The 27,011-nt window shown below is 43.2% G+C and overlaps 1 protein-coding gene across 2 annotated transcripts; it reads left to right on the top strand.

Moving 5' to 3' along the window:
* Window positions 1–1,903: 1,903 nt before the first annotated feature.
* LOC147849715 (cytochrome c oxidase subunit 5b-1, mitochondrial-like) lies at window positions 1,904–8,124 on the top strand. Of its 2 annotated transcripts, none has more exons than XM_087337103.1 (6): window positions 1,904–2,242; window positions 2,928–3,010; window positions 3,103–3,153; window positions 7,353–7,419; window positions 7,520–7,599; window positions 7,803–8,124. In XM_087337103.1, exons 1-6 carry the CDS (start codon window positions 2,032–2,034, stop codon window positions 7,851–7,853), a joined length of 543 nt encoding a protein of 180 aa, XP_087193229.1. In that variant the 5' UTR covers window positions 1,904–2,031; the 3' UTR covers window positions 7,854–8,124. The 2 variants fall into 2 exon arrangements, with proteins under 2 accessions (XP_087193229.1, XP_087193230.1); XM_087337104.1 differs by having other exon boundaries at window positions 1,908–2,242; window positions 2,931–3,010.
* The last annotated feature ends 18,887 nt before the right edge of the window (window positions 8,125–27,011 follow it).

Genomic DNA, 27,011 nt, shown 5'->3' with positions numbered 1-27,011 from the left:
TCATACTTGTGCATGCCAATTATATGAATTCAAGGCTAGGAGTTTCAACCTAGTAAAGTTGACACACAACCCTATGACACATGTTTGCTCCATTTCCACATGGACGAGTAGATGAACAAGTAGAGATACACAAGGTTTGGAGTAGTTAAACGCCATGTTGCAATGTATACACGAGTTATTAGACGAATGACATGCTGACATAATATATCTCATATCGAGAGGTGAGAGCTAAAGCCGATTTGTTGCGCTAGATCTCCCCATCCAAGCAATGCGACACACAATTACAACGCACATGCGACCATGGGTCCACACGAGCATGAGACATGCACCCTTATGAAATGTGTTATGATTTCTTGCGCCAAATATATGCTAATCCAGGCACATACACAAACGTGCATGCGATCATCAGGCCACTAGTTGAGCTTGAGACATGCACACCCAAGGAAATGTCTTGATTTGTTGCGCTCGATCTCCCCATCCTGCAAGAGGCAATGCGTGCATGCGATCATGGATGTGGATTTGAACTTGAGACATGCACCCCCCCCAAGAAATATTCGCCCATGTTATCGTGGAGTTGCTTCAAGCTTGAGACATGCAGCCCCCCAGGAGTAAGGTGTATCAATCACTCCAAAGTAAGGTGAAGCAACCATGTTATTTGTAGGTCAACATGAACTTGTGAGTTAGATTGCTATCTTTAGGTAATCCAACTATTGTATCCCATTCATGTCTTTTAAGGCGTGTTGCATCCGAATCAAGTGGATATGCAAGATGCCTCTCACATTTGGGCTAATCATACACACTTAGAATCATACTTGTGCATGCCAATTATATGAATTCAAGGCTAGGAGTTTCAACCTAGTAAAGTTGACACACAACCCTATGACACATGTTTGCTCCATTTCCACATGGACGAGTAGATGAACAAGTAGAGATACACAAGGTTTGGAGTAGTTAAACGCCATGTTGCAATGTATACACGAGTTATTCGACGAATGACATGCTGACATAATATGTCTCATATCGAGAGGTGAGAGCTAAAGCCGATTTGTTGCACTAGATCTCCCCATCCAAGCAATGCGACACACAATTACAACGCACATGCGACCATGGGTCCACGCGAGCATGAGACATCCACCCTTATGAAATGTGTTATGATTTCCTGCGCCAGATATCTGCTAATCCAGGCACATACACAAACGTGCATGCGGACCATCAGGCCACTAGTCGAGCTTGAGACATGCACACCCAAAGAAATGTCTTGATTTGTTGCGCTCGATCTCCCCATCCTGCAAGAGGCAGTGCGTGCATGCGATCATGGATGTGGATTTGAACTTGAGACATGCACCCCCCCCCAAGAAATATTCGCCCATGTTATCGTGGAGTTGCTTCAAGCTTGAGACATGCAGCCCCCCCAGGAGATATTCACTGTTCGAATGGATACAAAAGGATGGGATGGGATGGGATGCATGCACAATGGGCTCCATCCAAGTTACAGGAAAATAAAATAAAAAAAGAAACAAATAAATAGAAAAAAGAAAAAAGAAAAAAAAGAAAAAAAAGAAAAAAGAAAAAAGAAAAAAGAAACAAATAAATACAAAAAAGAAAAAAGAAAAAAAAAGAAAAAAGAAAAAAAAGAAAAAAGAAAAAAAAGAAAAAAGAAAAAAGAAAAAAAAAGAAAAAGAAACAAATAAATACAAAAAAGAAAAAAGAAACAAATAAATACAAAAAAGAAAAAAGAAACAAATAAATACAAAAAAGAAAAAAAAGAAAAAAAAGAAAAAGAAGAAAAAAGAAAAAACCAAATTTGAAAAAAATAAGACAGGAAAAACATAAAAAATAAGAAATCCTTAACCCTAAAGAAGAAAAGTAAAAAAATAAGGAAAAAAAGGAATAAAGAAAAGAAACCCTAGAAAACAGCAGGCTTGATTGACCCTAGGATCTGAGAAACCCTAGAAAACAGCAGGCTTGAATTGTAAACCCTAAAATCCTCGTCTCGCTCCGCTGTGTCTTCTTCGGACACGCCCACACGCCATGTGGAGGTATGCGCGCAGAAGTTTCCTTCCTCTCCTCAGAACTCGCTCATCCTCACCATCGCCTGCTCTTCTTCCTTCGCCCGTTCAATCTTTCCTCGCACCTCTCATCATCGATCAGCACAGATGCGCGTCTTCTTGTTCACAGCGATGGTTCTCCTCAGACGTCCAGAAATCGGACGAAGTTAAGGTCATCGTTGATGTCTCTGAAGGTTAGTTGTCTTAAAAAAGGACAAAGAAAAGCATAACGCCATCCCTAAAGATTCCATTTTACCAAAAATCCGTATGAATTTCTGCTACTTTTAACTGTTAGATCGTTCTCACCTCTCTGTATTCGCAAAGAATCAGATGATTGTTGTGCTACATTTTTCAATACGAGAATTGGTTTTTGTTCGTCTTCGAATTTTATTTCATTTTTTGATTCTTTGCTTTTCTTTGTTTTATTGCGATTTTTCCCTGGACTTTTCTAAGACCATAATCAGCTTGTCATCTTAAACAAACTTTGCAAATTTTCTCTTTGTAAGCATCCGTTTTCTAAGACCATAATCTGATGTTGCAGGTTATATGGTAAAATATTTGAAGTTGATTATTATCTCTTGATTAATTTCGGCTGCATTTTCAGTTATTGAACAATAATGCACAATTTTAGTAGTTAATGGTGCATAATTGGTATAAGTTGGCAATTGATTTCTTACATAAAATCAGTAATGAAATGATAATAAGATTTAGCTGATCGTGGTAAATTATCGACAACAGATGGTGATTGATTGGTTTCTCTCTTACGTATATTTGGTCACTGAATAATGATGCACAATTTAGCAGTTAATAATACTCAAACGACTGAATTTGGTAATTTTTTTTCTTATGCAAACTCAGTGGAATGATAACATGATTTAGCAGATAGTGATAAATTGGCTGAAGCCGATGATCTTGGCATTGCAACTGGTGTGGAACTACAAGAACTCTTGGCTGAGCGTCAGGTATGGAAACTTTGGCATTCATATTAACACATGGAATACTTATCCTTCTGATGGGAAATATAGGCCCTTAGAACTATTAATCTTTATAACAGGGGAAGAAACTTTTTGACCTTGAACCTCCTCGAGGCCCCTTTGGTACTAAGGTACTTGCTATACCCTCTCTAAAAAAATTATATTTTTTCGAGAACTACATATACGAGAAGATATGCTTATGCTTGAAATATCCTTTGTTAATCTGAACACAAGTGATTGTCTTGTGTACATGTTCTTTTCTTGTTTGTTTAGTTTGGTTTACCATGTCATTTTGGTGATGTTTTTACTTATTACGAACCATGTAGCATTGCTGAGTTTTCATGTTTCTTGGCATACAAGTAGTTTTTAAGGTGAGATTTTTTCTTATTATGAACCATGTAGTGTTGCTAGGTTTTCATTTTTCTTGGCTTACGAGTAAGGTTTTAAAGGGATAGAAATATGACATGTTGGTGATCATCACTTTTATGAAGATTCTTTTTGTTTGGCTCGTGGGGGACACACCAATTGAGGGTGTATTTTACCCTAATCTAAGCATGGGTTCGTGACAGTGTCAAAGGTACAGTAATTGAGGGTATATTCGATTTGGGAGATTTGTCTTCCTCATCCAAGCTCACCTTGATCTATAGAATTGTTAAGGGGTGTTTTAATATTGGTTGATGTTAAGGGGTGTTTTAATATTGGTTAGAATTGTTGCACATGACTCTTTGTACCCAACTCTGCTCTCCGATTGGAGCTTGACCACTTTGTCTTTGTCCAAGAAGTATACAACTAAGTTAGCCACTCTGGCATTTTTCAATGTGATGGAGACATTGTTGGCCATGTGGCATGCAGAAGAAGCCATGCACACTGTCCACAATCACATTAATGCATGCCGAACAAATAAATACCTGATTGTTAGGTAATTTAGTTTATTTTAACATTTCCCATCAATGATGCACGTATTTCCCTAGATATGTGAGGAGAGAGCTGGCTAGAGGGAGGAGTGGAGAAGAGAATGACGGGGTGAAGGCAAATGATTGTGAGGTCAGCGGAGGTGATAGAGACAATGGCCTCTGTGTTGTCAATTGATGAGGAAACAATAAAAGGGGTAGGGGGAAGGTGGAGCCACAAATGTTGGAATGAACACCTTTTGGGTGTGGGAAGGATCCCTGGCAAAATTAACACCGAGAGCCATTGTGGAAGACAAGAACAAACTTTCTTTCCTCATCCCACTTATAGTTTGAGAAGAAGTGTGCCAAGTGCATGGCCTATGAAAACGAATGTCAGCTTGTCTTTCAGAACCAAAAATGAAAGTACATACTAATAAATATAAGATATTAAAGTGTCTCGTTATCTAGGCACTTAAGATTCTGGACTTAGAATGGAACTTTTGCCTTTGAAACATCTCCAACATAGGATGATCCATGATGGAGAGTTCTTGTACTGGGGGCAACACTGGAGAAAATACATGTACTTGAGGAGAAAGTATGATACATGACCATATTTTCAGAGGACAAAATGGCCTATGAAACCTTATTTTGTCTTGTCTTTCAGAACAAAAAAAGTAAAAAATACATATTATTAAATAAAAGATACTAAAGAATTTCGTTAACCACACTCTTAAGATTCTGAACTTAGATTGAAACTTCTGCCTTTGAAAGATCTCCAACATGGGATCATCCAAGATGGAGAGGTCTCTGAAACAGGAGAATCACCGGAGAAAATACATATTATAAAGAAAAAGAATGATATATGAACGTCTTCTAAGAGGATAAAATGGCTCATGAGACTGAATCCTGTCTCGTCTTTCAGAACTACAAATAAAAATACATATTATCAAATATAAGGGGTTAAAATAAGGTTTTAAAGAGTCTCGTTGATGTCAAGTGAAACTTCTGCCTTTGAAACATCTCCAACACGGAACTATCCAAGATGGAGAGGTTTGGGAAGCAGGGGAAGCACCTCCAGTGCCAGGTGATAATGATCATTACTGTTAATGACAAGGGTGATGATGGGGCTGTGGTACATATGGATGGAGCCTACTTGAATGAAAATTTTGGTATTGTTTGTTCTATTGTTACCCCTTTGAGTGTCTCAATTGATACATTGGCTGTGTAGCTTGTGATTGACTTGTAAGACGAGGAGTAATTTGAGCTCAAGAAAGTTATGATGGTTCATTGTTGATGAGCTGGTGGGCCAAAACCTTGTTTCAAGAGGTAGGATATCTCCCTCATATTTCATAAAAACATCAAAGTAGTGTTCTTTCAATTCAACTCCTGATAGCACAATTGGTAGATCCGTTTTTCAAACGACTTTTGTGCATGTCTGGCTATCTCAATCTCTAACTGATGTGAACAGGTGCTAAGTAGCCCTTTTATACTATAGGGAGTGCATGAGATAAGACATAAGGCCTGATGATAATCCATCTTGTGAGAGATGTTGTGGGGCTGATCCATTTTCTTTCATTATCCTCTTCAGTGTTATCATTTCGGATCACTCTATTCTTTTCCAATTTGTTCAGGTTGAAAAGTTGACTATCCAAACTATATTAGAATGGGTGTGCATTCATATTTCTGCCATGTAACTGGAACCATTCTTGCATTTCAACATGTTACAGTGACACGTGTAATATCTCACTAGAGTTTGTTTCTGATTTTTGATCAACCAAGGAGAACTTTTATACCTGTAGTAAATAGAGTTGCCTGGATAAGAGTGGAGATATGCATGTCTATGAAGATGACAAACTGAGAATTATTTGTAGAACAATTGTGCTGATATTCTGGAGAAAATGTGGAGGATAAAAAGTTAATAACGGTTGAAGTAGAGAAGTTAGCTCACTTCTTGTAAAGAAAGAAAGAAAGAAAGAACTATGATAGAATTATCCAGGGAATCAAGATCAGCTAATATTGTGTTTAGAAGGAATCATGAGATGAATGAATCATGAATGTTTGGATGAAGAGGGCCAACTTTACAGTAAGAGGAGAGAAATTAGTGGATTGCTCTAATTCTAGAGTGTTTAGAATGTAGTGATAGTGTATACCCATAAAGATGCTGATGATTGTGATAATGTTGTAATTGTTATTCAACTTTGGATGTGGAATAAGGATCCCTGTATGATGGATGATGGTGATGGCGAGAATCTATGTATGAATAAGGATGAAGATGTGTTTGTGATCGTTTAAAACTGGGATGATTTTTGAAGGTGATATGGAGATAGTATTATGGAGCAGTGAAAGAATGGATGCTTTTTTATGATATCTGGAGCATGGTCGAGTTGGAAAATGTATGTTTTATTGGTAATTTCTTTTAATATATTTATAACCAGACATTATTACACTTGTTATAATCGAATCATAATAGTTGCTTAGTCTGTAACTAGGGTTCACAATGACTTCAAATTGGCTAGTGCTTTGAAGAATATCTTTAGTGAGATAGACATGATTGAAATCTTGCTGATAGGCTTGAGATGGATATACCTTTGTGTTATAGAAATGACTGCCACATGAAGCTCTGTTTTTAACAAGCAGGAGAATGATGATAAAGAGTTGATGGCCACATGTGATTGTTGTGATCATGATGTTTCTTTCATGAGTTGTGAGGTTGCTGGGAGGTGATATGAAGATGAGACACATATAGTAGATTTTTCTTGGAGAAGGGATGTTTGAGAAGACAGTTGTTGAGATTGGATGCTTGGAAGTATGTATGGATTGTTTGTGCAAGTTGGGTTGGATGATTAATGGTAAGTTATACTTCTCCTTAAGTGATACCTAAAATTTCTTATTACGCTGGAATTCAACATTAATGTGCCATGATAATGGCAAGTGTTTCAAATGGAAATGAGTTATATATATTGTAATGGATACGTTCAATGCTGTCTATCTTGGCAATCATGAAATGGCTACTAGAGAAACGTGAGCAAAGGATAGGGTCTTCCGGAGTTGGCATGTGTTTTAAATTGTTATATTTTGCTGTGGATTTGTCCAATACTGACTATGTTGGCAATCATGAAATGGCAGTTAGAGATACTTGAGTAAAGATGGGGTTTTTAAAGGAACAGAATTTAGATTGGAATAAGTTATATTTTGCAATGGATATGTTCAATACTGTATGTATTTGTGATCATGAATTTGAATGTGAATTCAAGTAATTTGGGTTTTAAGAACCAATATATGGCCTCATGAGATATGTGCACTCACATTATTCACTTACGAAATTCTAAACCCATCCATTACGTTGGTTCTCTATTTTGAAACTTTTAGTTGAGTTTCTTATTTGTTTCTAACTCTACTGCAATACATCAAAAGTTAAATGCAACTTTTAATTCGATCAGGAAAGTCCAGCCATCATTCAATCACTCTATGATGAGCGCATTGTTGGCTGCTCAGGAGGAATCGGAGGTATTATTGCTAGATTATTTTTACTGCTGATCTTTTCAGTTTTATATTTTATAATTTTAACGTTTGGCTCGAATACCTCTGATGTTTCGTTTGGTTATAGAGGATGAACACGATGTTGTGTGGTTTAAGCTGAAGAAAGGGGAACAATATGAATGCACAGTCTGCACACAAGTATTCCAGGTAATAATAATAAACATAAGAGGACAAACATTGAAATACATCAGAACTTCTCGATATTTACCAGAATAGTTTTTAAATGTTGTAAAAGTATTCCTGCTTAGGGTACTTCAACGTGGAGGTATTTTTGTGGGTTTTTGTTCTTTCCAGATATAAATCTGGCATTGGGGAATTCTAAACTGTATTGTTTTTGTTGGTTTGTATAGCTAGAAGTGATTGGACCAGGTGGACCACCTGGAGGGCATCATCATCATTAGAGGTCCCTTTTGTTTAAGGACCTTTCGTTGTTAATTCCACTTGACGATATACTTCATGCGATTGGAAACAATAATCTCTCGTAGATATCAAATGCTGGGATGTTCCACTGTTGCTGCTACACGGTGACTTTTCTTTTATCCAATGAGTGTTAACTATTTTCTCCCCTGATTCTTCTTATAAAATGGAGAATCATCAATACAGCCTAATAATTCAAATTGTAGTCTTTTGGTTGGGTTTTACTAATGAAGTCACAATTCACATTAAAATTTATTTGTGTCAAAATCAATGAAATATGCAGGATTTGGTGTCTTAAATCCACTGTTTTTCATGAGGGAATGAGTGATTTCCGTGCTATCTATGTAAATAAATCTTATGTTTCACAGGAGGATTGTTATTGCTTATCTATATATCATCTGAAATGTGTGCTCCTACAGTTGTAAGTTTTTCAACAAAGCCCAACTGTAGTTTATTGGGCTTATGAATGCGTTGTGCATTGTAGACTCGAGATAAAAATAAATTATCTTTTGGTTTTTCCTGTAGGCATCTCTGTTAAGGGCTTGATTATTGTGTTGCATATTCAGTGGTGTTAATATCCGAGAACTATTTGAACTTTGAAAATAATCTTGGTCAAATTGGAGCCTTTGATACATGACAATAGCACTTGCAAAATTGATGAGAGGGACGAGTTTTGAAAGCCTTACACAGTGTTTGTAAACTGAAGAGCGATGTACATTGAAGACGTCTGTTATGGGATAGTTTCCAATTCCATGGTTGTAAGGAATTGTTAATCTCGTAGCAAGAACATGAAGTTTTCTTTTAGCTACTTAGCCTTCGAAGCACAAGCTTTACCAAGAGTTTATGCCAGTGAAAGTGACAGTTCTATTTGTTGAACTGTAGGCCACATGCACAAGTATTTGGGCAAAGCTTGATAATCAATTAACAATGTCTGGTATTATCAATCGGCGTATTGAATTCTTGCAATCTTCTTAATAATGTGTTGAGAGTTTTGTTTTGTTTTGCATGGTGCTCAACAATGTAATCTTCTGTTTATAATTTACAATTAATACAATTGTTAGGGAGTTTTAGAGACACAATGACTCCTTGATTTTGAAGAAAAAAGATGGTTTTTTCATGTAGTGTCGTCTTGATTGATGGGTTTGTGAAAGTATTTAATGTTTTCATGGGTAGATGGGTTTGATGATGGTCGTGGACAGATGTTAAACTTATTGGAGATGCACAATGTAATGTTTACTTGTTACTTATCATAAGGGTTGTGGATCCAGGTGTGCAAGGAAACAATCATATTCATACATTCATATATATATATATATATATATATATATATGAATATGAACTACAAGAAAACAAGAGAACTCTGGTACATATATATACATGTATGTGTGTGTGTGTATGTATGTATGTATATAAGATCTCTTGATGATCTTCCACATTTCTTGTGCATTTTCACGTGTTTTTGAAGTCATAATCACATTTTCGAAGGCATCATCAAACCTTTCATTTAGTACCATTGGTAGTATGGGTTCCACTCAATTGTGCTTGTGAGTGAGATGGTTTAGTGTTCATGAGATGTGTTTGATGACTTTGTCTCCTACTGAGAATAATACACTAGAGTGGATCAAATATTCTCTAGGGAAGTATTCATATTGCTGATGGGTGTCCTATTAAGTAATTGAGTACTGGAGTGCTTTAAGGGGGGCAATTTGAATAGTATGAGTCTCTCAATTGTTTGTTGTTCGTTAAACGCTTGCATAAATCATTCTAGCAAGGGTAGTAGGGGTTTTGTGATTTTGCCACTTGTAGTTGTTCTAGAGTGATATAATTGAGGCACAAATTGGATATAGGATATTGGATTTACTTTTGAGCACTTAATCTCAATGAAGAAGCTCAAGCACTCAACAATTACTGAAGTTATTAATGAATGTATGATTTATTGTACATTGCTCATGGTTGGGAAGACAAAAAAGACAATGAAAACTGCCAACTTGATTTGTGAGGACCTCCCAAGTTAGCACTAAGTATTTTATCAGCCATAAATTTATAGGCATCACCAATATGTGTCAACCATCTATTTCGAATACACTATTAGAGAGGACATTGTCGAGCCTATCTCTATGTTACACATTGGAGAATGGTTAGCAACTTTCACATGTCTTCGTGTGATGTGTTATATCTCTATAGGTTTTGAAACACCATGTTATAGGCATAACCTTAAGAACAAATGCCATAGTTAATTTAATGGTTTATGCTAGGAATTGACACAAACCTATAATGACCTATGACACATGGGACCAAACACCATGTTATATTCATAACCTTAAGGACAAATTCTATAGTTAATTTTCATGGTTTAAGACCCAATTATATTAGGAATTGGGACAAACCCATATGGACCTATCACACATGGGACCATGTGGTGGTGTGGACGGCTTGGGTGGACTATATAAAGGAGATTAGCCAAATGGATATAGTGTTGGTATCCCCATATGTGAATACATCAAACAAGTGTAGATTTTGTTCAATAAGATACAAGTCATAAGAGACTAGGATGGTTGTGCTTGAATACACCTATTATGAAATGACTTTGTTTTATATCGAAGTGGAAGACATTTGCATGTCATTACTTTAGATGTGGTGAATATCGCGGAATGCCAATATCATTCCCCATCTACGGAGATCCCTAATCAAGGGGTTGGTAAGGAAGGGATTGGGAGAGATGTTGGAATGTTCGATATTATAGTAGTAATCAATGAAGGAACATTGTTTAGAGCATATGACAAAAATGCCCCACCACATTGAGTTTTGGACGTAAGGATGAAGGAAATCAATCACTTAATTTGCTAAACCAAAGTCCAAAGCTTATTGTTATCGGCATAAGCATAACTTATCATGTGGTAGTTTATATCATATAGTTTTTGACACACAAGGATAGGGTGTGAAGGTTAATTAAGAGTGTAAAGAAGGGAGGATTACTTATAATCTTCGGGATTGGGACAACCCTTAAGGACGAAATGTGAACTGGCATTGGGGCCTTGGGTTTGGCTAATTGTCCTCATTGGGGGCTTCATTCGTCATGGTTGATAAGCTTAATAATAATGTCATGGTTGATAAATATTGGCAACTTGTTAAAGATAAGCCGAAGGGGAAATGGGTGATATGCACTATTGTGGTTTGCCCATTCTTACTTATGATACAACATGACTTAATAGTTCAGAAACAAGGGAGAAGTCTTCACAACCTCTTTGGCAATGAAAATTTAGAGATCAAGGATAATCCTTCAACTTCAATTAGATTTATAAAGTCAAGTTGTAAATCCAACCCTTAAGCTTGTATAAGGTTGTAGGACCTATTAAAACAGAAGTTTTCCGTACATGGACCTAGGGATATGGTGCATAAAAACTTATGTGAATATGGGATCTATAATTGGCTGACTAGTTAGCCTACTACTAGCTACTCAGGATTAAGATTCAACCGACAAAGCACACAAAACAGAAATGTGAAATGCAACACAGAGACACAAGATATTTTACGTGGAAAACCCTAATCGAGAAAAACCACAAGAGCCCACCGACTCCTAAACAGTTTCACTATCAAGGTGTATACAACACTCAAACCCACGACCTTGATAAAATCTTCGTCTCTCTTGTAGACGACAATACTCAGTGAAACAACAGAAAACAAGGAACGACGAAACCTGGTTACAACAAAGTTGTCGATCTAGAATGATCGGACTTGAGCTTCAATCCACTCGTGAGCTCGTCCAAGTACTGCACCGTTCGCTCACGCTTTTCTTCTGTTCACCGTTCACTATTATGTTCTATTCTGTATGTATATACTTCACTATGAACAACACACACACATAATCTAGGGGTTATGTATACATACATACATACATACATACATACATACATACATACATACATACATACATACATACATACTTGTCCCTAGCTGAATCAGCTCTAAGCCGTTAGCTGGCTCTCATCCTTAATCGACTCACATTTTACCTAGCCGGCACATATCGAACCTTTGTACTTGGCTGACACATAACCGACTCTTAGCCGAATTAGCTCTTCTCACATAAGGAGGGACATCATTTCATAACAAAAACTCACATGCAACTTTGTAACATGCTTTGACTAGTTTATGGCGTTAGCTTCTCTAAAGGAGCAATGTCACCCATTATATCGTTGAATTGTAATATGGAATATGAGAGGGGCATGTTAAATAGATATTGTGCATTGTTAAGCATAATTGTTGTGAGTTAGCAAGATTAACAATCCATACATGTAGATATTCCTCATTCTATTCATGATATTGTAGTATTCAATATTGAGGTGTAGTTTTAATTTTGTGGGATAAGTATTATCCTCAAACTTATGAAATTTAATCATCCTTACTATCACTTTTTGGTTGTAGAATTTACTCATTTTGGTGCTGAGAGTATGGTTGGTGGGGATTTATGCCTTTAACCATGCTACTCAACATATTACATCGTGAGACTCACTTCTTCAAACTCTATTTCTGAGATGCCCAAGATTATTTATGGGTGATTTTATTATGTGTGTCGATGCATCACAATGTCCATCACAATGTTTAATCATGAATGGTCGTGACTCATGAGCAAACTATTCCTTTGATAAGAAGAGTTGTATAACGTATTTACAAAGCCTTTGAGAATAGATTACAAAGGTATTTCCCAATACAGTTTCTTTGCATGTAGAAAAATATTGCATGATTTGCTTAATGTTAAAGGACCATGGATTATACCCAAAACACACATTAGGAACTGATTATGGTGTAGTTAGATTTGGAGAAATCTTGTAATCATGTGAAGTAGCCCTTTTTTTGAGAGTTAATGCAAATAATGGGCTTTGGACCATATATGCCTCACCTTATATTTTTATTATGGCAAGAGGTCATGTCCCAAACTATTATTGATCATATACTAGTAATGAGCAAAATAGTAAAAGATTATGGAAAAAGATGGATTAAAGGTGCTTAACCACACAACCGCTCCCACACAAAAGATGTGAGACAAACATAAATTACCATCAGTGTCCTATTCCACCGAATATAATTAACTTATGTGATACAATGGTAGTTGAATAACGAATTTGAGGAAGATAGTTTGGCCTCACCAATGGACTCTAGACATCATCTAAAGATGTTGCGATGAAGGGGTAGCTTATCCCCTTTATATAGTCTACACCGAAGAGGCTCCTCAACCATCATGTATTTAGACATGTCAAAGGTCCCAAATCTTGCGATCACTAGTTTTCAACGGTCTTACCCTTAACACATTAAAATTAACTAGAGAATTGGCCCTTAAGGTTATAGTTATAACTTGCAATGACAAATCAAGACCAAGAAAGTTAGATTTAAGAGTATTTTGTCCCAACAATATGAAGACATGATTGTGCACCTCAAGGGGAGCCTGAATATAAGATGACATTCAAAGTTGTTGTCAAAGAAATCAACAACATGTGAACATATCATCGGGTGGTCCACGATGGTTATACACATATCTTAAGGAACAATTCTATAGTTGTACTTCTAATGGTTTAAGGGTGGGATAAGTGGGAAACAAGTTATCCTAGGAATTAGGACAACCCCATAAGAACCAATGACATGTTGGAAAATCTTGTCTTAAAGTTCTTGGTTGGTATGTTGGAACCGTTGGAGTTATGAACATGAAGAGACAAAGAGCAAGAAAGAAAATGAAATAGATAGATTGACGGGAAGTGGGAGTGAAAAGAAAGATCAAATAGCTAAATAGAATGCAAGAAACGGATAGGTAGGTAGTTTCAAAAAATCCACTTGTCCAATATAGGGTAGTGAAACCATAACCCTAAATATTTAAAACCTCAAATATAAATTACAATAGTAGATTTCTAACTTACAATAGTAGATTTCTAACTCTTTTTGAACTTGTTAATCATTTTCCTTTTTTCTCCCCCTTCAAATTGGCTTGACAATCTACATATACCTTTGAGAAGCCTCTATGCATGTAATTCACATTCTACCACATATACTGCTAGATAGAATGCATGCAAGGTACCAATGTTAAACCATCCAAATTTTGTGCCAATTGATCTTTCAATAGACTTTACAAGGGTTCAATGTAGATGTATTATACATATTCAATATCTAATGTTTGTACCACACATTGGAGATTCAAACATTTGCCCCTACACAACTAAACCATCTTCAAGTAAAAAATTAATCTTTCATTTTGTAATAATAATGACAAATGAGCTCCATGTACTAAAGACTAAAACGTCTAGTATGGAAGGAGGCTACAAGGACTACATATAGTGAACCTTGAATAAGTCAGCGAAATTTCACAAGACTTGTTGGACATTCTCCAAACTAGGGGCAACCATGCTTTGAAATATATGGAAGTGACTTGACATGTGATTAGATTGAAGCATTATGATGATGAAGATGATACTATCACACTGTTGTCTGCCTGGCCGGACTAGCCTCAACACAGGTGTCTATCCGACACTTCTCCAAAGGGGTGGTAAGGATTGGATGCTAGGTTACACGCGTAAGATGATTACAATTAAGCACAGACGGTAAAACAATACAAAGATACAGATAAACACGCAATAATTACTTTTGTATTACTTCCGTCAAGCCTTTACAAATCATCGGATCCTTTTATAGGCATCCGGCAAGGTTACAATCGGTGCGCTTAGGCAACCGACATCCGAATCGGTCCGGATCCGGATCGGTACAACTGTACCGGATCTGTCCCTCCGAATAATAATTATACTATTATTTACTTCCTATTATCCGATCCGACTCCGCCTTCCCACTTGTCCTTGCTCTTCTGACCGGTCAACACATGGCACGCCCGTGGGAAAGTGCCTTGCACTTCGAATCCACTCCCGGCCTCATTCTTCCTCCAAAATATCGAGCACACTCTGCTCGAAGGTATCAAGTGGTGCTTCTTCCTCCAATTCCTGTTCCTTGCCTGCCTGGTCTCCGACCTCCGGTTGGGTTGGCTGTTCCGTAAAAATTTGCTGCTCTGGTTGTGCTTGATTCTGTGGTGCCGGTGCTTCCTCACCACTCCGTCCGGTTCTTCCTGTTCTCCCTCCGTTCCAGGCTCTGTTCTGTTACCAGTGTCGTTTTCTCCGGTCTTGATTGGTCGGTTCGGTGCGCCTTCTTCCTCTGCTCCGGTGTCCTCCGGTCTCAACTCTTCTTCTTCTCCGGCATCGGTCTGCACCTGCTCTTCTTGATTTTCTTGGAACGGAAGTTCTTCTTCGGGTATTCCTTGTCGGGGTTGTTCGGTGTCGGTTGGTTCAGCTTCAGCCGGTCACTCTCCCTCACTTATAGTGATTGGCGTCGTTCTTCCCTTGGCTTCCTGTCGTAACCGGTCCTGCTCATATTTCTCCAACTCCAACTGAGTTGCGAGCTGCCTGTCATCCAACCTCTCTACCAACCCTCGGATTTCTTTGAGATGTTCGTCCGCTAAAGCGTAGAAATCCTCCGACAATTCTTCCCGAATGGCGACGATACTTTCTTCATCCATCTTGTAGAACTTGTCACCGGTCTTCCTCCGATTCTCGGCATCAGCTCGGAGTGTCTGCAGCTCGGCTGCCTGTTGTGACCACTCCTTCCATAGCTTTTCCGTACTTTCGTTGATGCTTGCCTGAGCTCGGGTACTCCAACCTGACATGATGAGCTTGATCCGGTCAACCCCCGCTTTAGCATGCGCATAAGCTTCTTGCTTTTCCTTCCTTGCCTGTTTTATAATGTCGGCCATTATCTGAGCCTGGGCTTCGTAATCCGCTTTCTGCTTTTCATAGGTACTTTGCAGTTTGTTGATCGTGAAGGTCGATCTTTCCTTTTCTTCATTCCTGATCTTGGTCAGATCCAGCTTTTCCCGCCTTAGCGCCTCTAATTCCTTCCTTCTCTCCGTCGCTTGGGTTATTTCCGCCGACAATGCTTCCTTTTTGGCACTGACCTCGTCCATTGTCTTAGCCAGGTCTAATCGGGTCTCTTTGAGCTGTTCTTTCAGCTTCTCTATTTGCCGGTCGTAGTCTGCTGCCCGTTTCTTGTTGTCCGACTCGGCCTGCTTGTGATCTCAGTAGAGTCGGTCGAAGTCCTCCGTCTTCTGCTTTAGGCGTCGGTTTACCTGAGCTCTTAACCGGTCGTCCCGGTCCTTTTGTTGTCGGAGTTCTTCTTGCAGTCGTTCTATCTCCTGCTCGGCCTGTCGACGCAGTCGGTCCTTCTCCTTTTGCAGCTTCTCTTTTTCTTCTTACAGTCGGTCATTAGTGGCTCGGCCTTTCCGGAGGCCTTCTTCCATTTTCCGTCTGTCGTCCTCCACCGCTTTCCGCTGCTCCCTTTCTTTTTCCCTTAATGCCTCCTGAGCTTTTAACTCCTCTCGCAAGGTTTCTATTATTTTTTCGGTCTCAGGGCCGGTTTGCAAGGCTACCGGTTCTGGTTCTGGTTCTGGTTGCTTCCTTGTTGTCCCGACCGGCTCGGTGACAACTTGTGCTTGTTGAATTCCTTCCCTTGCCTGCAACAACTCCCCTTGCAATTCCTGGATCTGTGTTCGGAGCGCGACCAACTCCTGGGTTGTTGTATGCGTCAGGTGTTGCCTACACGTTTCTTCTTCCTCTAACTGGTCCGCTATTCCCGATACCTGCTCCGAAAGCCATCTCAGCCATTGTGGCTTTGTGCTTCCTGTGTCGGGGTAGAATTGCTCACTTCTACTCCTTAACTCAGGCTGTTTTTCCGGCTTTTTCTCTGGCTCCGGCACTTGTTCATTCCTCTTCTCTGGAATGACCGGTTCTCTGAAGTCCGGCAAAACCGGTGTCGGTGCTGCTTCCCTCGGTACGGGTTCCGGTACTGCTTCCGCCCCGGCTACTGGAGGTGGTCCTTGCGCCCTCTGCTGAGCTTTGTCAACTGGTGGAGCTAGTCCTCTCGCCCGTCTCTCCCGACCTTGTCTTGCTGGGAGTCTTACCAGTGGTTCAGATGAGTCTTCTGCTTCAGCTTCCTCCTCCGGTGCGGCTACCAGACGGACCTTTTGTATAAAGACCTCTGGTTCCAGTTCCGGCCGTCGCAGCATTATATTGATTGGTTTGAGCGCTACCGGTTCCTCCTCGGCCGATTTTCCTTTTCCTTTTCCTGCCGGTTTTGCCTTTGTTGCCGGTTCCTGTTGCTGTCGGGATGGTCCTTCCTCCCGCTGTTCTGCTTCTTCCTGGGTCCATCCGGGGGTGTGTTTCTCCAGGATATGTCGGCGCTTTGTGACCTTTTTCGGCGTCGTCTCCTGCCGACCTCTTTTCTTTTGTTTGATGGGGAGCACCGGTGGGACTAACACCGTTAGCCATTGTGCTATCCCGGCCCATGGCTTTTTTCCTTCCACAAGGTTCTTGATGGCCTCCTTCAATCCTTCGGTTATGAAATGGAGCCAGTCCACTTGTAATCCTTTGTACGGTGCAATTAAGAACGCTGCCCGGTACCTGGCTATGGCCAGGGGACGAGAATTCACGAATCCGTATTCCATCATGGCGCGGGCCACTTCTCCGAACAGCAGGTTCTCTCCGCCCTGTGTTCGGTACGCCTTGCTGCTGATGGAATACTCACCAAAATATTCGAACAGGATTTCACTTGAAGGGTTTTCGATCGTTTGAAGTCCTCCTGCTTTTATCCCCGTGAGCGCTTGCACCGCTCCTTCCGTGATTTCTGATAAATCAATCGATGCTGCCACCTGCTCTGGTTCTGCGTGTGGTGGAGCGTCGGCGATCCGCATCAATCCTTCTAACCCGTTCTCCATCATCCATTGGCGTGCCTCCTCCGACAGTGCCATTGGTTCGAATTCTTCTTCTGCTGTCTATTATTCGGGATCGGGATGTGTGTGCGCTGTGCGTCGGATCGCTCTTCTGTGCTTCTGCGCCTGTGTGTAGGAAAATTCGTAAAAAGTAAGTCCTTCGCAGGCCTGTGTCTTATATAGTGGCTTTTGCTTCAAGCCGCCCTTTTTCGTTTCCCGCGCATGTCTATCTCCCGCCATAATTAGTATGTCCTTTCTTGCTTGCCGCATGTGAGTAATACCTCGTATGTCGGTGCCCACGTTCCATGCTTTAAATAGCAAGTACGCGCACGTCCTCCTTTACTGCATGGCGCCTCTTCGTTGCATGGTGGCACTCCCACCTCTTGTGATCTCCCCATCATTACTATGATTTTTTTTTTTTTTTTTTTTTCTGTTTGTTTGGACCACGTCATTTTCTGGTCCCCCCTGATTTGTTCGGGTTGGTTCGCGCTGATACCGGATCCTTCTATCGGTTTTCCGGGATAGTCTTTGTCAGTATCGGTGTCGGTTCTTCCTCGGTCCGGATATCTGCAGCAGCGTCTGTCGGTGTCGGTTCCTCATCGTGCCGGATTTCCGGGTTTTGCTTGAACGGGTTGGCTGGCATATTTCCCTTATACGGCTTTAGCCGAAACCCATTTGCCCACTTACCGATGACTTCTCCAGACAACGTGCCGAGCTGATACGACCCATTGTACTCCTTGGTGATCCAGAACGGTCCGGTCCACCGAAACCGCAACTTTCCCGGCATGTTCCCCATCCGTGTCTGGAACAGTAGCACCGGTTTCCCAACTTCGAACTCCTTTTCGTTGCCACGCCGGTGTCGGTCCACGAAAGCTTTTCTCCTCCTTTGCTCCAGTTCGAGTTGTAGTAAGCTGGCTATTCGGTTTTCTTCTAATTCCAACAACGTCGCCAGCCGGATTCGTTCGGACTCCTTCTCACTTAAGCGCTCCTTTACCTGGATCCGTAAGCTGGGGATTTGGAACTCTACCGGCATGACCGCTTCTAAACCGAATGCTAGTCAGAACGGGGTTGTCCGGATGCTGGTTTTGTACGTTGTTCGGTACGCCCATAGCGCGCTCTGCAATTTCGTATCCCAGTCGGTCCGGTTCTCGTTGACGATTTTTCGTAGGATGTTCTACAGAGTTTTGTTCGTCGATTCCGTTAGTCCATTGGCTTGAGGGTAGTAGGGAGTGCTCCTTTTATGTACCACCACGTAAAATGACGTCAGGCTTTCTACTACCTGCCCGAGAAAGTGTCCTCCTTGGTCACTTATAAGCTTGATCGGGCATCCATACCGGCACCATATGCACTCATATAGGAACTTTGCCGTGGACGCGGCCGTGTTGTCCCGTAAAGCCTTCGCTTCTACCCATTTGGTGCAATAGTCGGTCGCCACTATGACATACCAATTTCCGGTTCGCATTGCCGGTGGCTTGAAGGGACCGACAAAGTTCAAACCCCACTTTTGAAACGGTTCCAATGGCAAGACCGGGTGGTGTGGCATCCGGGCCTGCTCCGTGGGTTGGCCCAGTCGTTGACACAAATCGCATTCTCTGCTATACTTCACAGCATCTTTTAGGGTGGTGGGCCACCACAGTCCGCTCTGCCATATTTTTCGAGTGGTTGCGTCGCCGGCATAATGCCCGCCGGCAATTCCACAGTGGGCTTCCCTGAGGATTAGTTCCTTCTCATCGCTCCGCACTGCTCGTCTCCAGATGCCATCTGCCCCCTTGTAATAGAGGGTGTCTCCAACCAAGCAGAAATGTCTGCTTCTTACTGCTACCCTTTTTCTTTCATCGCGGTCCATGTTCTCCGGGGATACTCCGGTGCTCAGGAACTGATGCATCTCAGTTAGCCACATGTCTTCATCGGCTACCGTTGCATCCATTGCCGGTTTCGTCGTGATCCGGAACAACTCGGCGTCGGGGAACTCATCCTGGACGCCGTCCCCTGCTTCTCCGGATTCGAGTCTGCTTAGGTAGTCCGCTACCGCATGCTGCGCTCCGGGTCGGTGGAAAATGTCGAATTCAAATTCCTGTAACAGCAATGTCCATCGTGCAATTTTTCCCGTCAGGGATGCCTTCGAGACCAGGTAGAGTAGTGCCGAATGGTTGACATGGAAGGAAAACTTCCTTCCGAGCAGATAGTGCCTGTACTTTGTGACACTATACACCATTCCTAATGCCTCGCGTTCCGTCGTAGAGTAGTTCCGTTCGGCTTTTGAGAGTTTCCGGCTTGCGTAGTACACCGGTCGGTACCATTTCGGCTTCGTGAGTTGCATCAGAACGCTGCCGATTGCTACGTCCGACGCGTCGACGAAGACGTGAAAGCTTTTACTCCAATCCGGCGGTTGCACCACCAGAGCTTGCGACAACATAACCTTCAACGCTTGGTAGGCTTCCTCCTCCGTCTCCGCCCATAGGAAGGGTACCCTGTGTACGGCGGTATGCAATGGTGTAGCGAAGTCTGCGAGGTGCCGTATTATCCGGCTATGCCACCTTATTTGGCCCAGGAACCGGCTTAAAGCCTTTGCGTTATTTGGTGCTGGTATCTCGAGAATCGCCTTTACTTTATCCGGATTTACCGCGATTCCTTCCTTACTCACCACGTGCCCTAGTAAGTTGCCGCTTGCCACTCCAAAGACGCACTTGGCCGGGTTCAGACTCAACCGGTACTCGCAGCACTTCTCCAACCACAGCCGGAGGTGATCGAGATGCTCTCCGTGCCGGCTGTAGACCGCGAAATCGTCAAGGAAGACCTGCATAAAACCGGGGATATATTCCCCGAAAATTTCCATTATTATCCTTTGAAAGGTCGTTGGGGCCGTCTTTAGTCCGAACATCATCACGACCGCGACGAACACTCCCCATTCTGTAACGAACGTTGTCTTCTCTTGGTCGACCGGGTTCATTCGTATTTGGTTGTAGCCGCTAAATCCATCCAGGAAGCTGTAAACTTCGTGGCCGGCTACCGCATCTAACACCCCGTCCGTAAATGGTAGTGGAAACACATCGGTCATTGTTGCGGCATTTAGTTTGCGGTAGTCCACGCATACCCGGATTTTGCCGTTCTTTTTCGGGACCACCACTATCGGACTCAGCCAGGTTGCCTGCTTGACCAGTCGGATAAATCCGACCCGGAGGAGCTTATCAATCTCCTCCTTCACCTTCACTGCATAATTCGGATTCATCCGGTACCTGCGTTGAGCGATCGGTTTCGCGTCCGTACTTAGGTGAATTTGGTGCTGATAGAGCTGGGGGTCCAGCCCTCGCATGTCTTCGTACGACCACGCGAACACATCCTTGAAGTCTGTTAATAATGCTACCATTGCCTTCTTTTCTTCCTTCGGCAATTCCTTTGCGACATTTACCGGTCGGGGCTTGTCTGTTGTGCCGAGGTCCACCTCCTCTAGTTGGGATGCTTTTACCCTCTGGGATATCGTCATTTCCCTCTCTAGGGATTCCTGCGCTTGTCGCAGTTCCCGGATCGCCGCTTGGTCCGGTTCGTCCGGCGTCGTGATGTACGGTTCTACTGCCGCTGTGATATCCACCTCAAATAGTGGGACGATTCGTGGGTGTTCCTCGAGGTACCGATCGACTTCCTCGTCCGGTAATCCCTCCAACATGTTGATGCTTTCCGCATACAATGGAGTTGCTTCCTTACTGGTGATCACCCGTGGTTGCGTCGTTACTCGTACCTTTGTTTTCCCTCGCCGGAATGTGATCATGTTCTTTTGCCAGTTCTGCTTGATATGCGCCGTTCGCAGCCATGGTCGTCCTAGCAGTAGGGGGTACGCACCTTGTACATTCAGCTGCAGCACCACGGCCGATATCCGGAATACGTGGCCTCCGATTGTTACTTCCAAATCCCGGATAAGCCCGGTCGGTCGGACTGAGCTGGTGTCCGCCATGCGTAACCAAAAGGGGCATGGTTCCCATTCCCGGATGCCCAGGTTGTCGCATGTCTGTCGGCTGATGACATTTACCCCGGAGCCTCTGTCAATAATCGTTCCAGCAATTTCCTTTCCTTTCACAATTGCCGTGATCGCCGGGCTACTTGTATCGACCACAGCTGGTCCTTCCTCCGGGTTGGAGAAGAATGTCGGTGTTGGCGTTGGCTTCAGTTTGCTCACGGATGCCTGTAAGTCTGCCGTAAACCGTGGCACCAACTGTAGTAGCCGTGCTAACGGCATCACGATTTGACAGTCCTGTAGCGCTTGCCACGTCGGGTTTTCTCCTGGCTGTATGATTTCTTCGTCTTTTGGCATATTTTGGTCTCTTACTTCTGCCGCATTCTGTTCATTGGCCTCCTTGATCCATTGCGCCGCTTGTTTTCTGATTGCCTCCTGGGCTTCCCACTCGGCGGTCTTTCCCTTTGACCGGGTTGTGACCTGCTGTACTTCTGTTATTTTGGCTGTAACCATGTTGACTGCCGGCTGCTTGTCATTGGTTTTGCTTGGGCATTGGTTACTATAATGGCCCTCCTTACGACAGTAATAACAATACACCTTGTGACTGTTGCTCGTTTCTCCTTTGTCCCCGGTTTGGAGGGTGGGTATACTTCGGCGGTCGTCTTTGGTTTTTCGGTTATCTGGTACCGATACCGGGTTGTCATTCCTTGCTGCCTCCCGACGTTCCTCTCTTCGGAAAAATCCACGCTTCTGATTCCGTCGGAAATTTCGGTTCCCTTGTCGCCTCTCTTCTCTGCGTCGTTCGTATTCTGGGGATTCGTCTTGGTCGTACCGGTCCCGGGGGTAGCTATCTCTGCGTTTCTCCTCTCGGTCATAGTTATCGCGTCTTCTATCAGCGTATCTGTTACCGCGTTCGCGTTGGTAGCGGTCGTCTCTCCGGAATCAATCCTCATCCGGGTTCTGATTGCGCAATTCTATGTGTCGAACCGGTGCTGCCTGCCGATTTAACAGGTTATATTCGCATCGGTCCGTTGTATGGGCTCGAGAGTTGCAGATCATACATTGTGTCCGCAGGGTGCAGTCTACCGTTGAGTGGCCCGAATTTAGGCATGTTGTGCATTGTAAGGCCTGTCGGAACCTCAGGTCTTCCTCCTTCGGGAGTGCCCGGTGTAACATCCCCATCGACAAGAAGGAGCTAGTCTTGTCCATTTCTAAGACCCGATCAATAACTTGGTCCATTGTGCTGGTGCGGAAATCAAGGACTCCGCACATTGTTCGAAGTGGCTCTTTCAGCGCGGCCAAAAAGACTGCTTTGGCTTCGTCTTCGAGTGGTGCTCTCGTCAGTTGGCTGTGCAGGGTCTGAAACCGAATGATGAATTGATGGCACAGTTTTGTTCTCTTCCTGCCGGGTGGTGTAGAACTGCCCGACCAATTCCCTTTGCTCAACTTGTATGTGAAAAAGCCTGAGGAATTTGGCCTTCAAGGCATCGAATGTGGCAAAGCTGCCCGGTAAGTGCTTTGCGTGCCATCGGGCCGCCGGTCCTTCTAAGGTCATGCCGAATTCGGCGACTTTGGATCGTTCGGCTTTGGGCTCCGTCAGTCTTTGGGAGACATGGTTGGCTTCCCATGTTTGGAGGAATGCGTACACGTGTGCCTCCGCGTCGGGCTCATCCTGGTACTTTGTGTTACCCCGTACGAGCTGTACGGAGAGTCAAGTGTGATGAGCGAGGGTCGAATATTATCATGATGATGTTGTATATGTGTAGGGAACATAAATGTAATTGTGAGTCGATATGTATGTGAACACATGCACACGTGTGTGCATGTGGAGGGATACGATGAGGTGTGAGTGAGTGTCCAATATGAATGCTCTAGGGGGCTTACACCCCTTTGTATCTACCCCCTCTTGTACTATTTAACCCCTTTATGGGGAATGAATGAGGAAGGAATCATTTCTCTCTCTCTCTCTCTCTCTCTCTCGTCATCTCTCTTCCTATCTCTCTCCCTCAATGTTGAACCCCCTTGGGAGGGGGGTGGAGCCATTCTAGGCACCACCCCCCACCCCACAATGCTTCTCAACGATTCTCAACATCTTCATGCCAATCTCTCTTAACATCATACTCTCCATTATCTTCGCTATTACGCCATGTCTATCTTTGTCATTGATAATCCTCATCGTCCTTAACCCTAACCCTAAAACGTATAACACCTTTTGGCGACCACTAAGGCGACCCCCCTTTGAAGATGAAGTCGAAGATGAATATACGGCAAAGACATGGCGACAACGAAATGTGCGATAATGGTGACAATGATGTACAAAGAATCTAATCGACGATGTGCAACAAATGGCAGTCACAATATGTGAGACAAAGTCGAGGAATGAGATGGTATGATGATGTGAAGGAAATGGTGATGTTGATGGGAAGTCATCGAGGAATGCAACACAATGAAGTTGTGCAAGAGGAAGTTATGAAATAATATGCAACAATAATACGCGAGAAATGGTAGAAATGTGCGTGTAACAACGATGATGATGAAATGATGACGTTGTGCGAGACTACAACAATGGCAATGACCGTGTGCAAGAGATGGGGAAAAGGTCAAAGAAACAGGAGTAAAATACAATGATTGCGATGATTATGATGTTGTGTCATTAGGGTTTCGGTTTGCGTCTTCTCCATTTCGAATCTTACCGATGAAAGAGATTCTAAAGGATGCAACATGATTAAGGAAGAAGACAGAACGAACTACCAAACTATAGAGACTATGGATTTCTGTTTGAATGGCATTCTCCCAATCATTCTATGTTCCCATCTTAGGAATTTCGAAGAGATGAATCTCTAGTGTTTTATGAGCAAACTGACACAGGCAAGCAAAATAGACTCAAGCGACACAACCGAAAAGAGCCGAAAAGACACAACTAAACCACGGCCAAGACGGTGATACGGAGATGGTGATAGAACAAGAGGCGACAGAGCACCTATCAGAAAGCGACCTAAGAACGGTCCCAGTGGTTGAATGGCGTCAGAATGGAGGCGGCCGGACCTGATGACGCCAAACAACGACGGTGATGGAGATTGCCGGAAGCGGCCAGACAGCAGCCGAACGACAACCGGATGACGACTGAAGAGTGGCCAAGTGACGGAGCTCAGCCAAAACAGACGGCCACGCGACTGCAGACCGGCCGGACAGGGCCGACGACGACGAGAGGGGCTTCAAGAACGGTCATCACCAACCGACAGAAGCCAGAGAGCGGCCGGAATGGTCGAACAAGACGGCAGTCGAACGTCATCCGGACGACGATTGAATAAAGTGGCCGGAGCAACCGACGTGCTGGCGGCTAGACAACCGACGGTAGTAAGGAATAGAGATAGCCAGATAGAGATGCCAGCCCAGAGAATGGCTGGACAGGGCCGCGAGAGACGGCAACGACGCCACACGATGGTAGAACAACAACGGAAAGTGGCGGCCGGACAGCCACATCCGAACATCGGAGGACACTGACTGCGACGGCGACAGAACCGCAGCCAGAGACGGAAACAGAAACAAAAATAAAGACCGAGACGGAGATGAACAAAGAAGGCCATACAAACACACAGAGTGACAGCCACGGACAATGGACATAGAAGTGGTGAATGAAGAAGAGAAAGAAGAAGATGATGAAGTCTGAGAAACAGAAAGAAGAGAGAGAAAGGCATAGACGGAAGAATAAGGAAGAACGGGAAGAAAGAATAAGGAAGAAGAAAGTAGGCGAGAAAGAAAGAAAGAAGTAGTAACAGAAATGAAAAAGAAGAGGGAAAGAAGAGAAGGAAAGAAGAAAAAGAAAGATGAGGGTATCAAACATAATTGTAAAAACCTGAGGGTATATAAGAAAATTTTAAAAATCAAAGGGCACCTATGAAATTTTGAAATCTCATCCACCTAAAGAAATGGACGTGATCGACCACGACAACTCACAAAATCAACAAAGAATAACATACATACACACAACATTTTTAAGGACCCGAAAGAGGATACCAAAGTTCGTAAGACGACAGAATGAGAATGAGAATGTCGCGGAAAAGTCGCTGACCGATGGAGATGATCGAGTCAAGCGCTCCGATCGAGGGAGTCGATCGTTGAAAGGACCGATGGAAGTTCCGGTCGAAGAGATATCATCATCAAGGCATGTGGGATCGACGTGCAAGGCACTTTCCCACGGGCGTGCCATATTGTGTTACCCCGTATGAGTTGTACGGAGAGTCAAGTGTGATGAGCGAGGGTCGAATATTATCATGATGATGTTGTATATGTGTAGGGAACATAAATGTAATTGTGAGTCGATATGTATGTGAACACATGCACACGTGTGTGCATGTGGAGGGATACGATGAGGTGTGAGTGAGTGTCCAATATGAATGCTCTAGGGGGCTTACACCCCTTTGTATCTACCCCCTCTTGTACTATTTAACCCCTTTATGGGGAATGAATGAGGAAGGAATCATTTCTCTCTCTCTCTCTCTCTCTCTCTCTCTCGTCATCTCTCTTCCTATCTCTCTCCCTCAATGTTGAACCCCCTTGGGAGGGGGGTGGAGCCATTCTAGGCACCGCCCCCCACCCCACAATGCTTCTCAACGATTCTCAACATCTTCATGCCAATCTCTCTTACCATCATACTCTCCATTATCTTCGCTATTACGCCATGTCTATCTTTGTCATTGATAATCCTCATCGTCCTTAACCCTAACCCTAAAACGTATAACACTTTGGGTATGGGTACGACATCGTGTCGTCCAACTGACTCTCCTACTTTCTCCGCTCTCTGTCCGCTGTTGGCGTTGGTGTGAGAACCTTTGGTTCCTCCGCGGTTGGTGCCGGTATCCGCTCCTTCAGTTCCTCCGCGGGTGTTGCCGGTGTCCGGTCCTTTGGTTCCTCCGCGGGTGTTGTCGGTATCCGCTCCTTCGGTTCCTTCACGGGTGTTGTCGGTATCCGGTCAGCCTCCCTCGGCGATTGCCGGTCACCGAACTCCAAGGTTATTTCTTCCTCTGGCTCCGGTGTTACTGAGTCTTCCGACCCCTCTTCCCCCGGGTCGTTTGGTGTGTCGTGGCTGCTTTTATACCGGGACGCAATGCTTCCGTCGCTTTCCGACTCCGCCTCAAGTGTTACGAATGCTTCCGAGTCCCCGTCGCCACCGGCGAGCGTCTGTAGTATCGTTTCCGCCTCTTGCAGGCTTGTTATGCTACTGCCTTCATCGGGGACTTGCAGAACCCGGAACTGCAGTGCCTCTTCTACGACTCTCCGAAGAGTTCTGGAGAATGACCGATCCCGCCGGATCTCGTCGACGGCTTGCTGCAGGGCTTCCTGTCGTTGCTCTCGTTCGGTGTATCGTCTCCCTCGTTCGGTGATGTGGTCGTCGTTTGGTCTAGA

This window comes from Azolla caroliniana, unplaced genomic scaffold (assembly GCF_043228905.1).
Source record: "Azolla caroliniana isolate FFs.n. ecotype wild unplaced genomic scaffold, voAzoCaro1.0.p SCAF_22, whole genome shotgun sequence".
NCBI lineage: Eukaryota > Viridiplantae > Streptophyta > Polypodiopsida > Salviniales > Salviniaceae > Azolla > Azolla caroliniana.
The sequence above is the reverse complement of the archived record's forward strand: the minus strand, read 5'-3'. Positions and strand labels throughout refer to the sequence as shown.

Excerpts from the sequence above, each read along its gene's own strand:
- LOC147849715 (XM_087337103.1), top strand. The coding sequence starts at position 2,032 with ATGTGGAGGTATGCGCGCAGAAGTTTCCTTCCTCTCCTCAGAACTCGC. Across the intron at positions 2,243-2,927 it reads CATCGTTGATGTCTCTGAAG|CAGATAGTGATAAATTGGCT; the intron begins GTTAGTTGTCTT and ends AACATGATTTAG. Across the intron at positions 7,600-7,802 it reads TCTGCACACAAGTATTCCAG|CTAGAAGTGATTGGACCAGG; the intron begins GTAATAATAATA and ends TGGTTTGTATAG.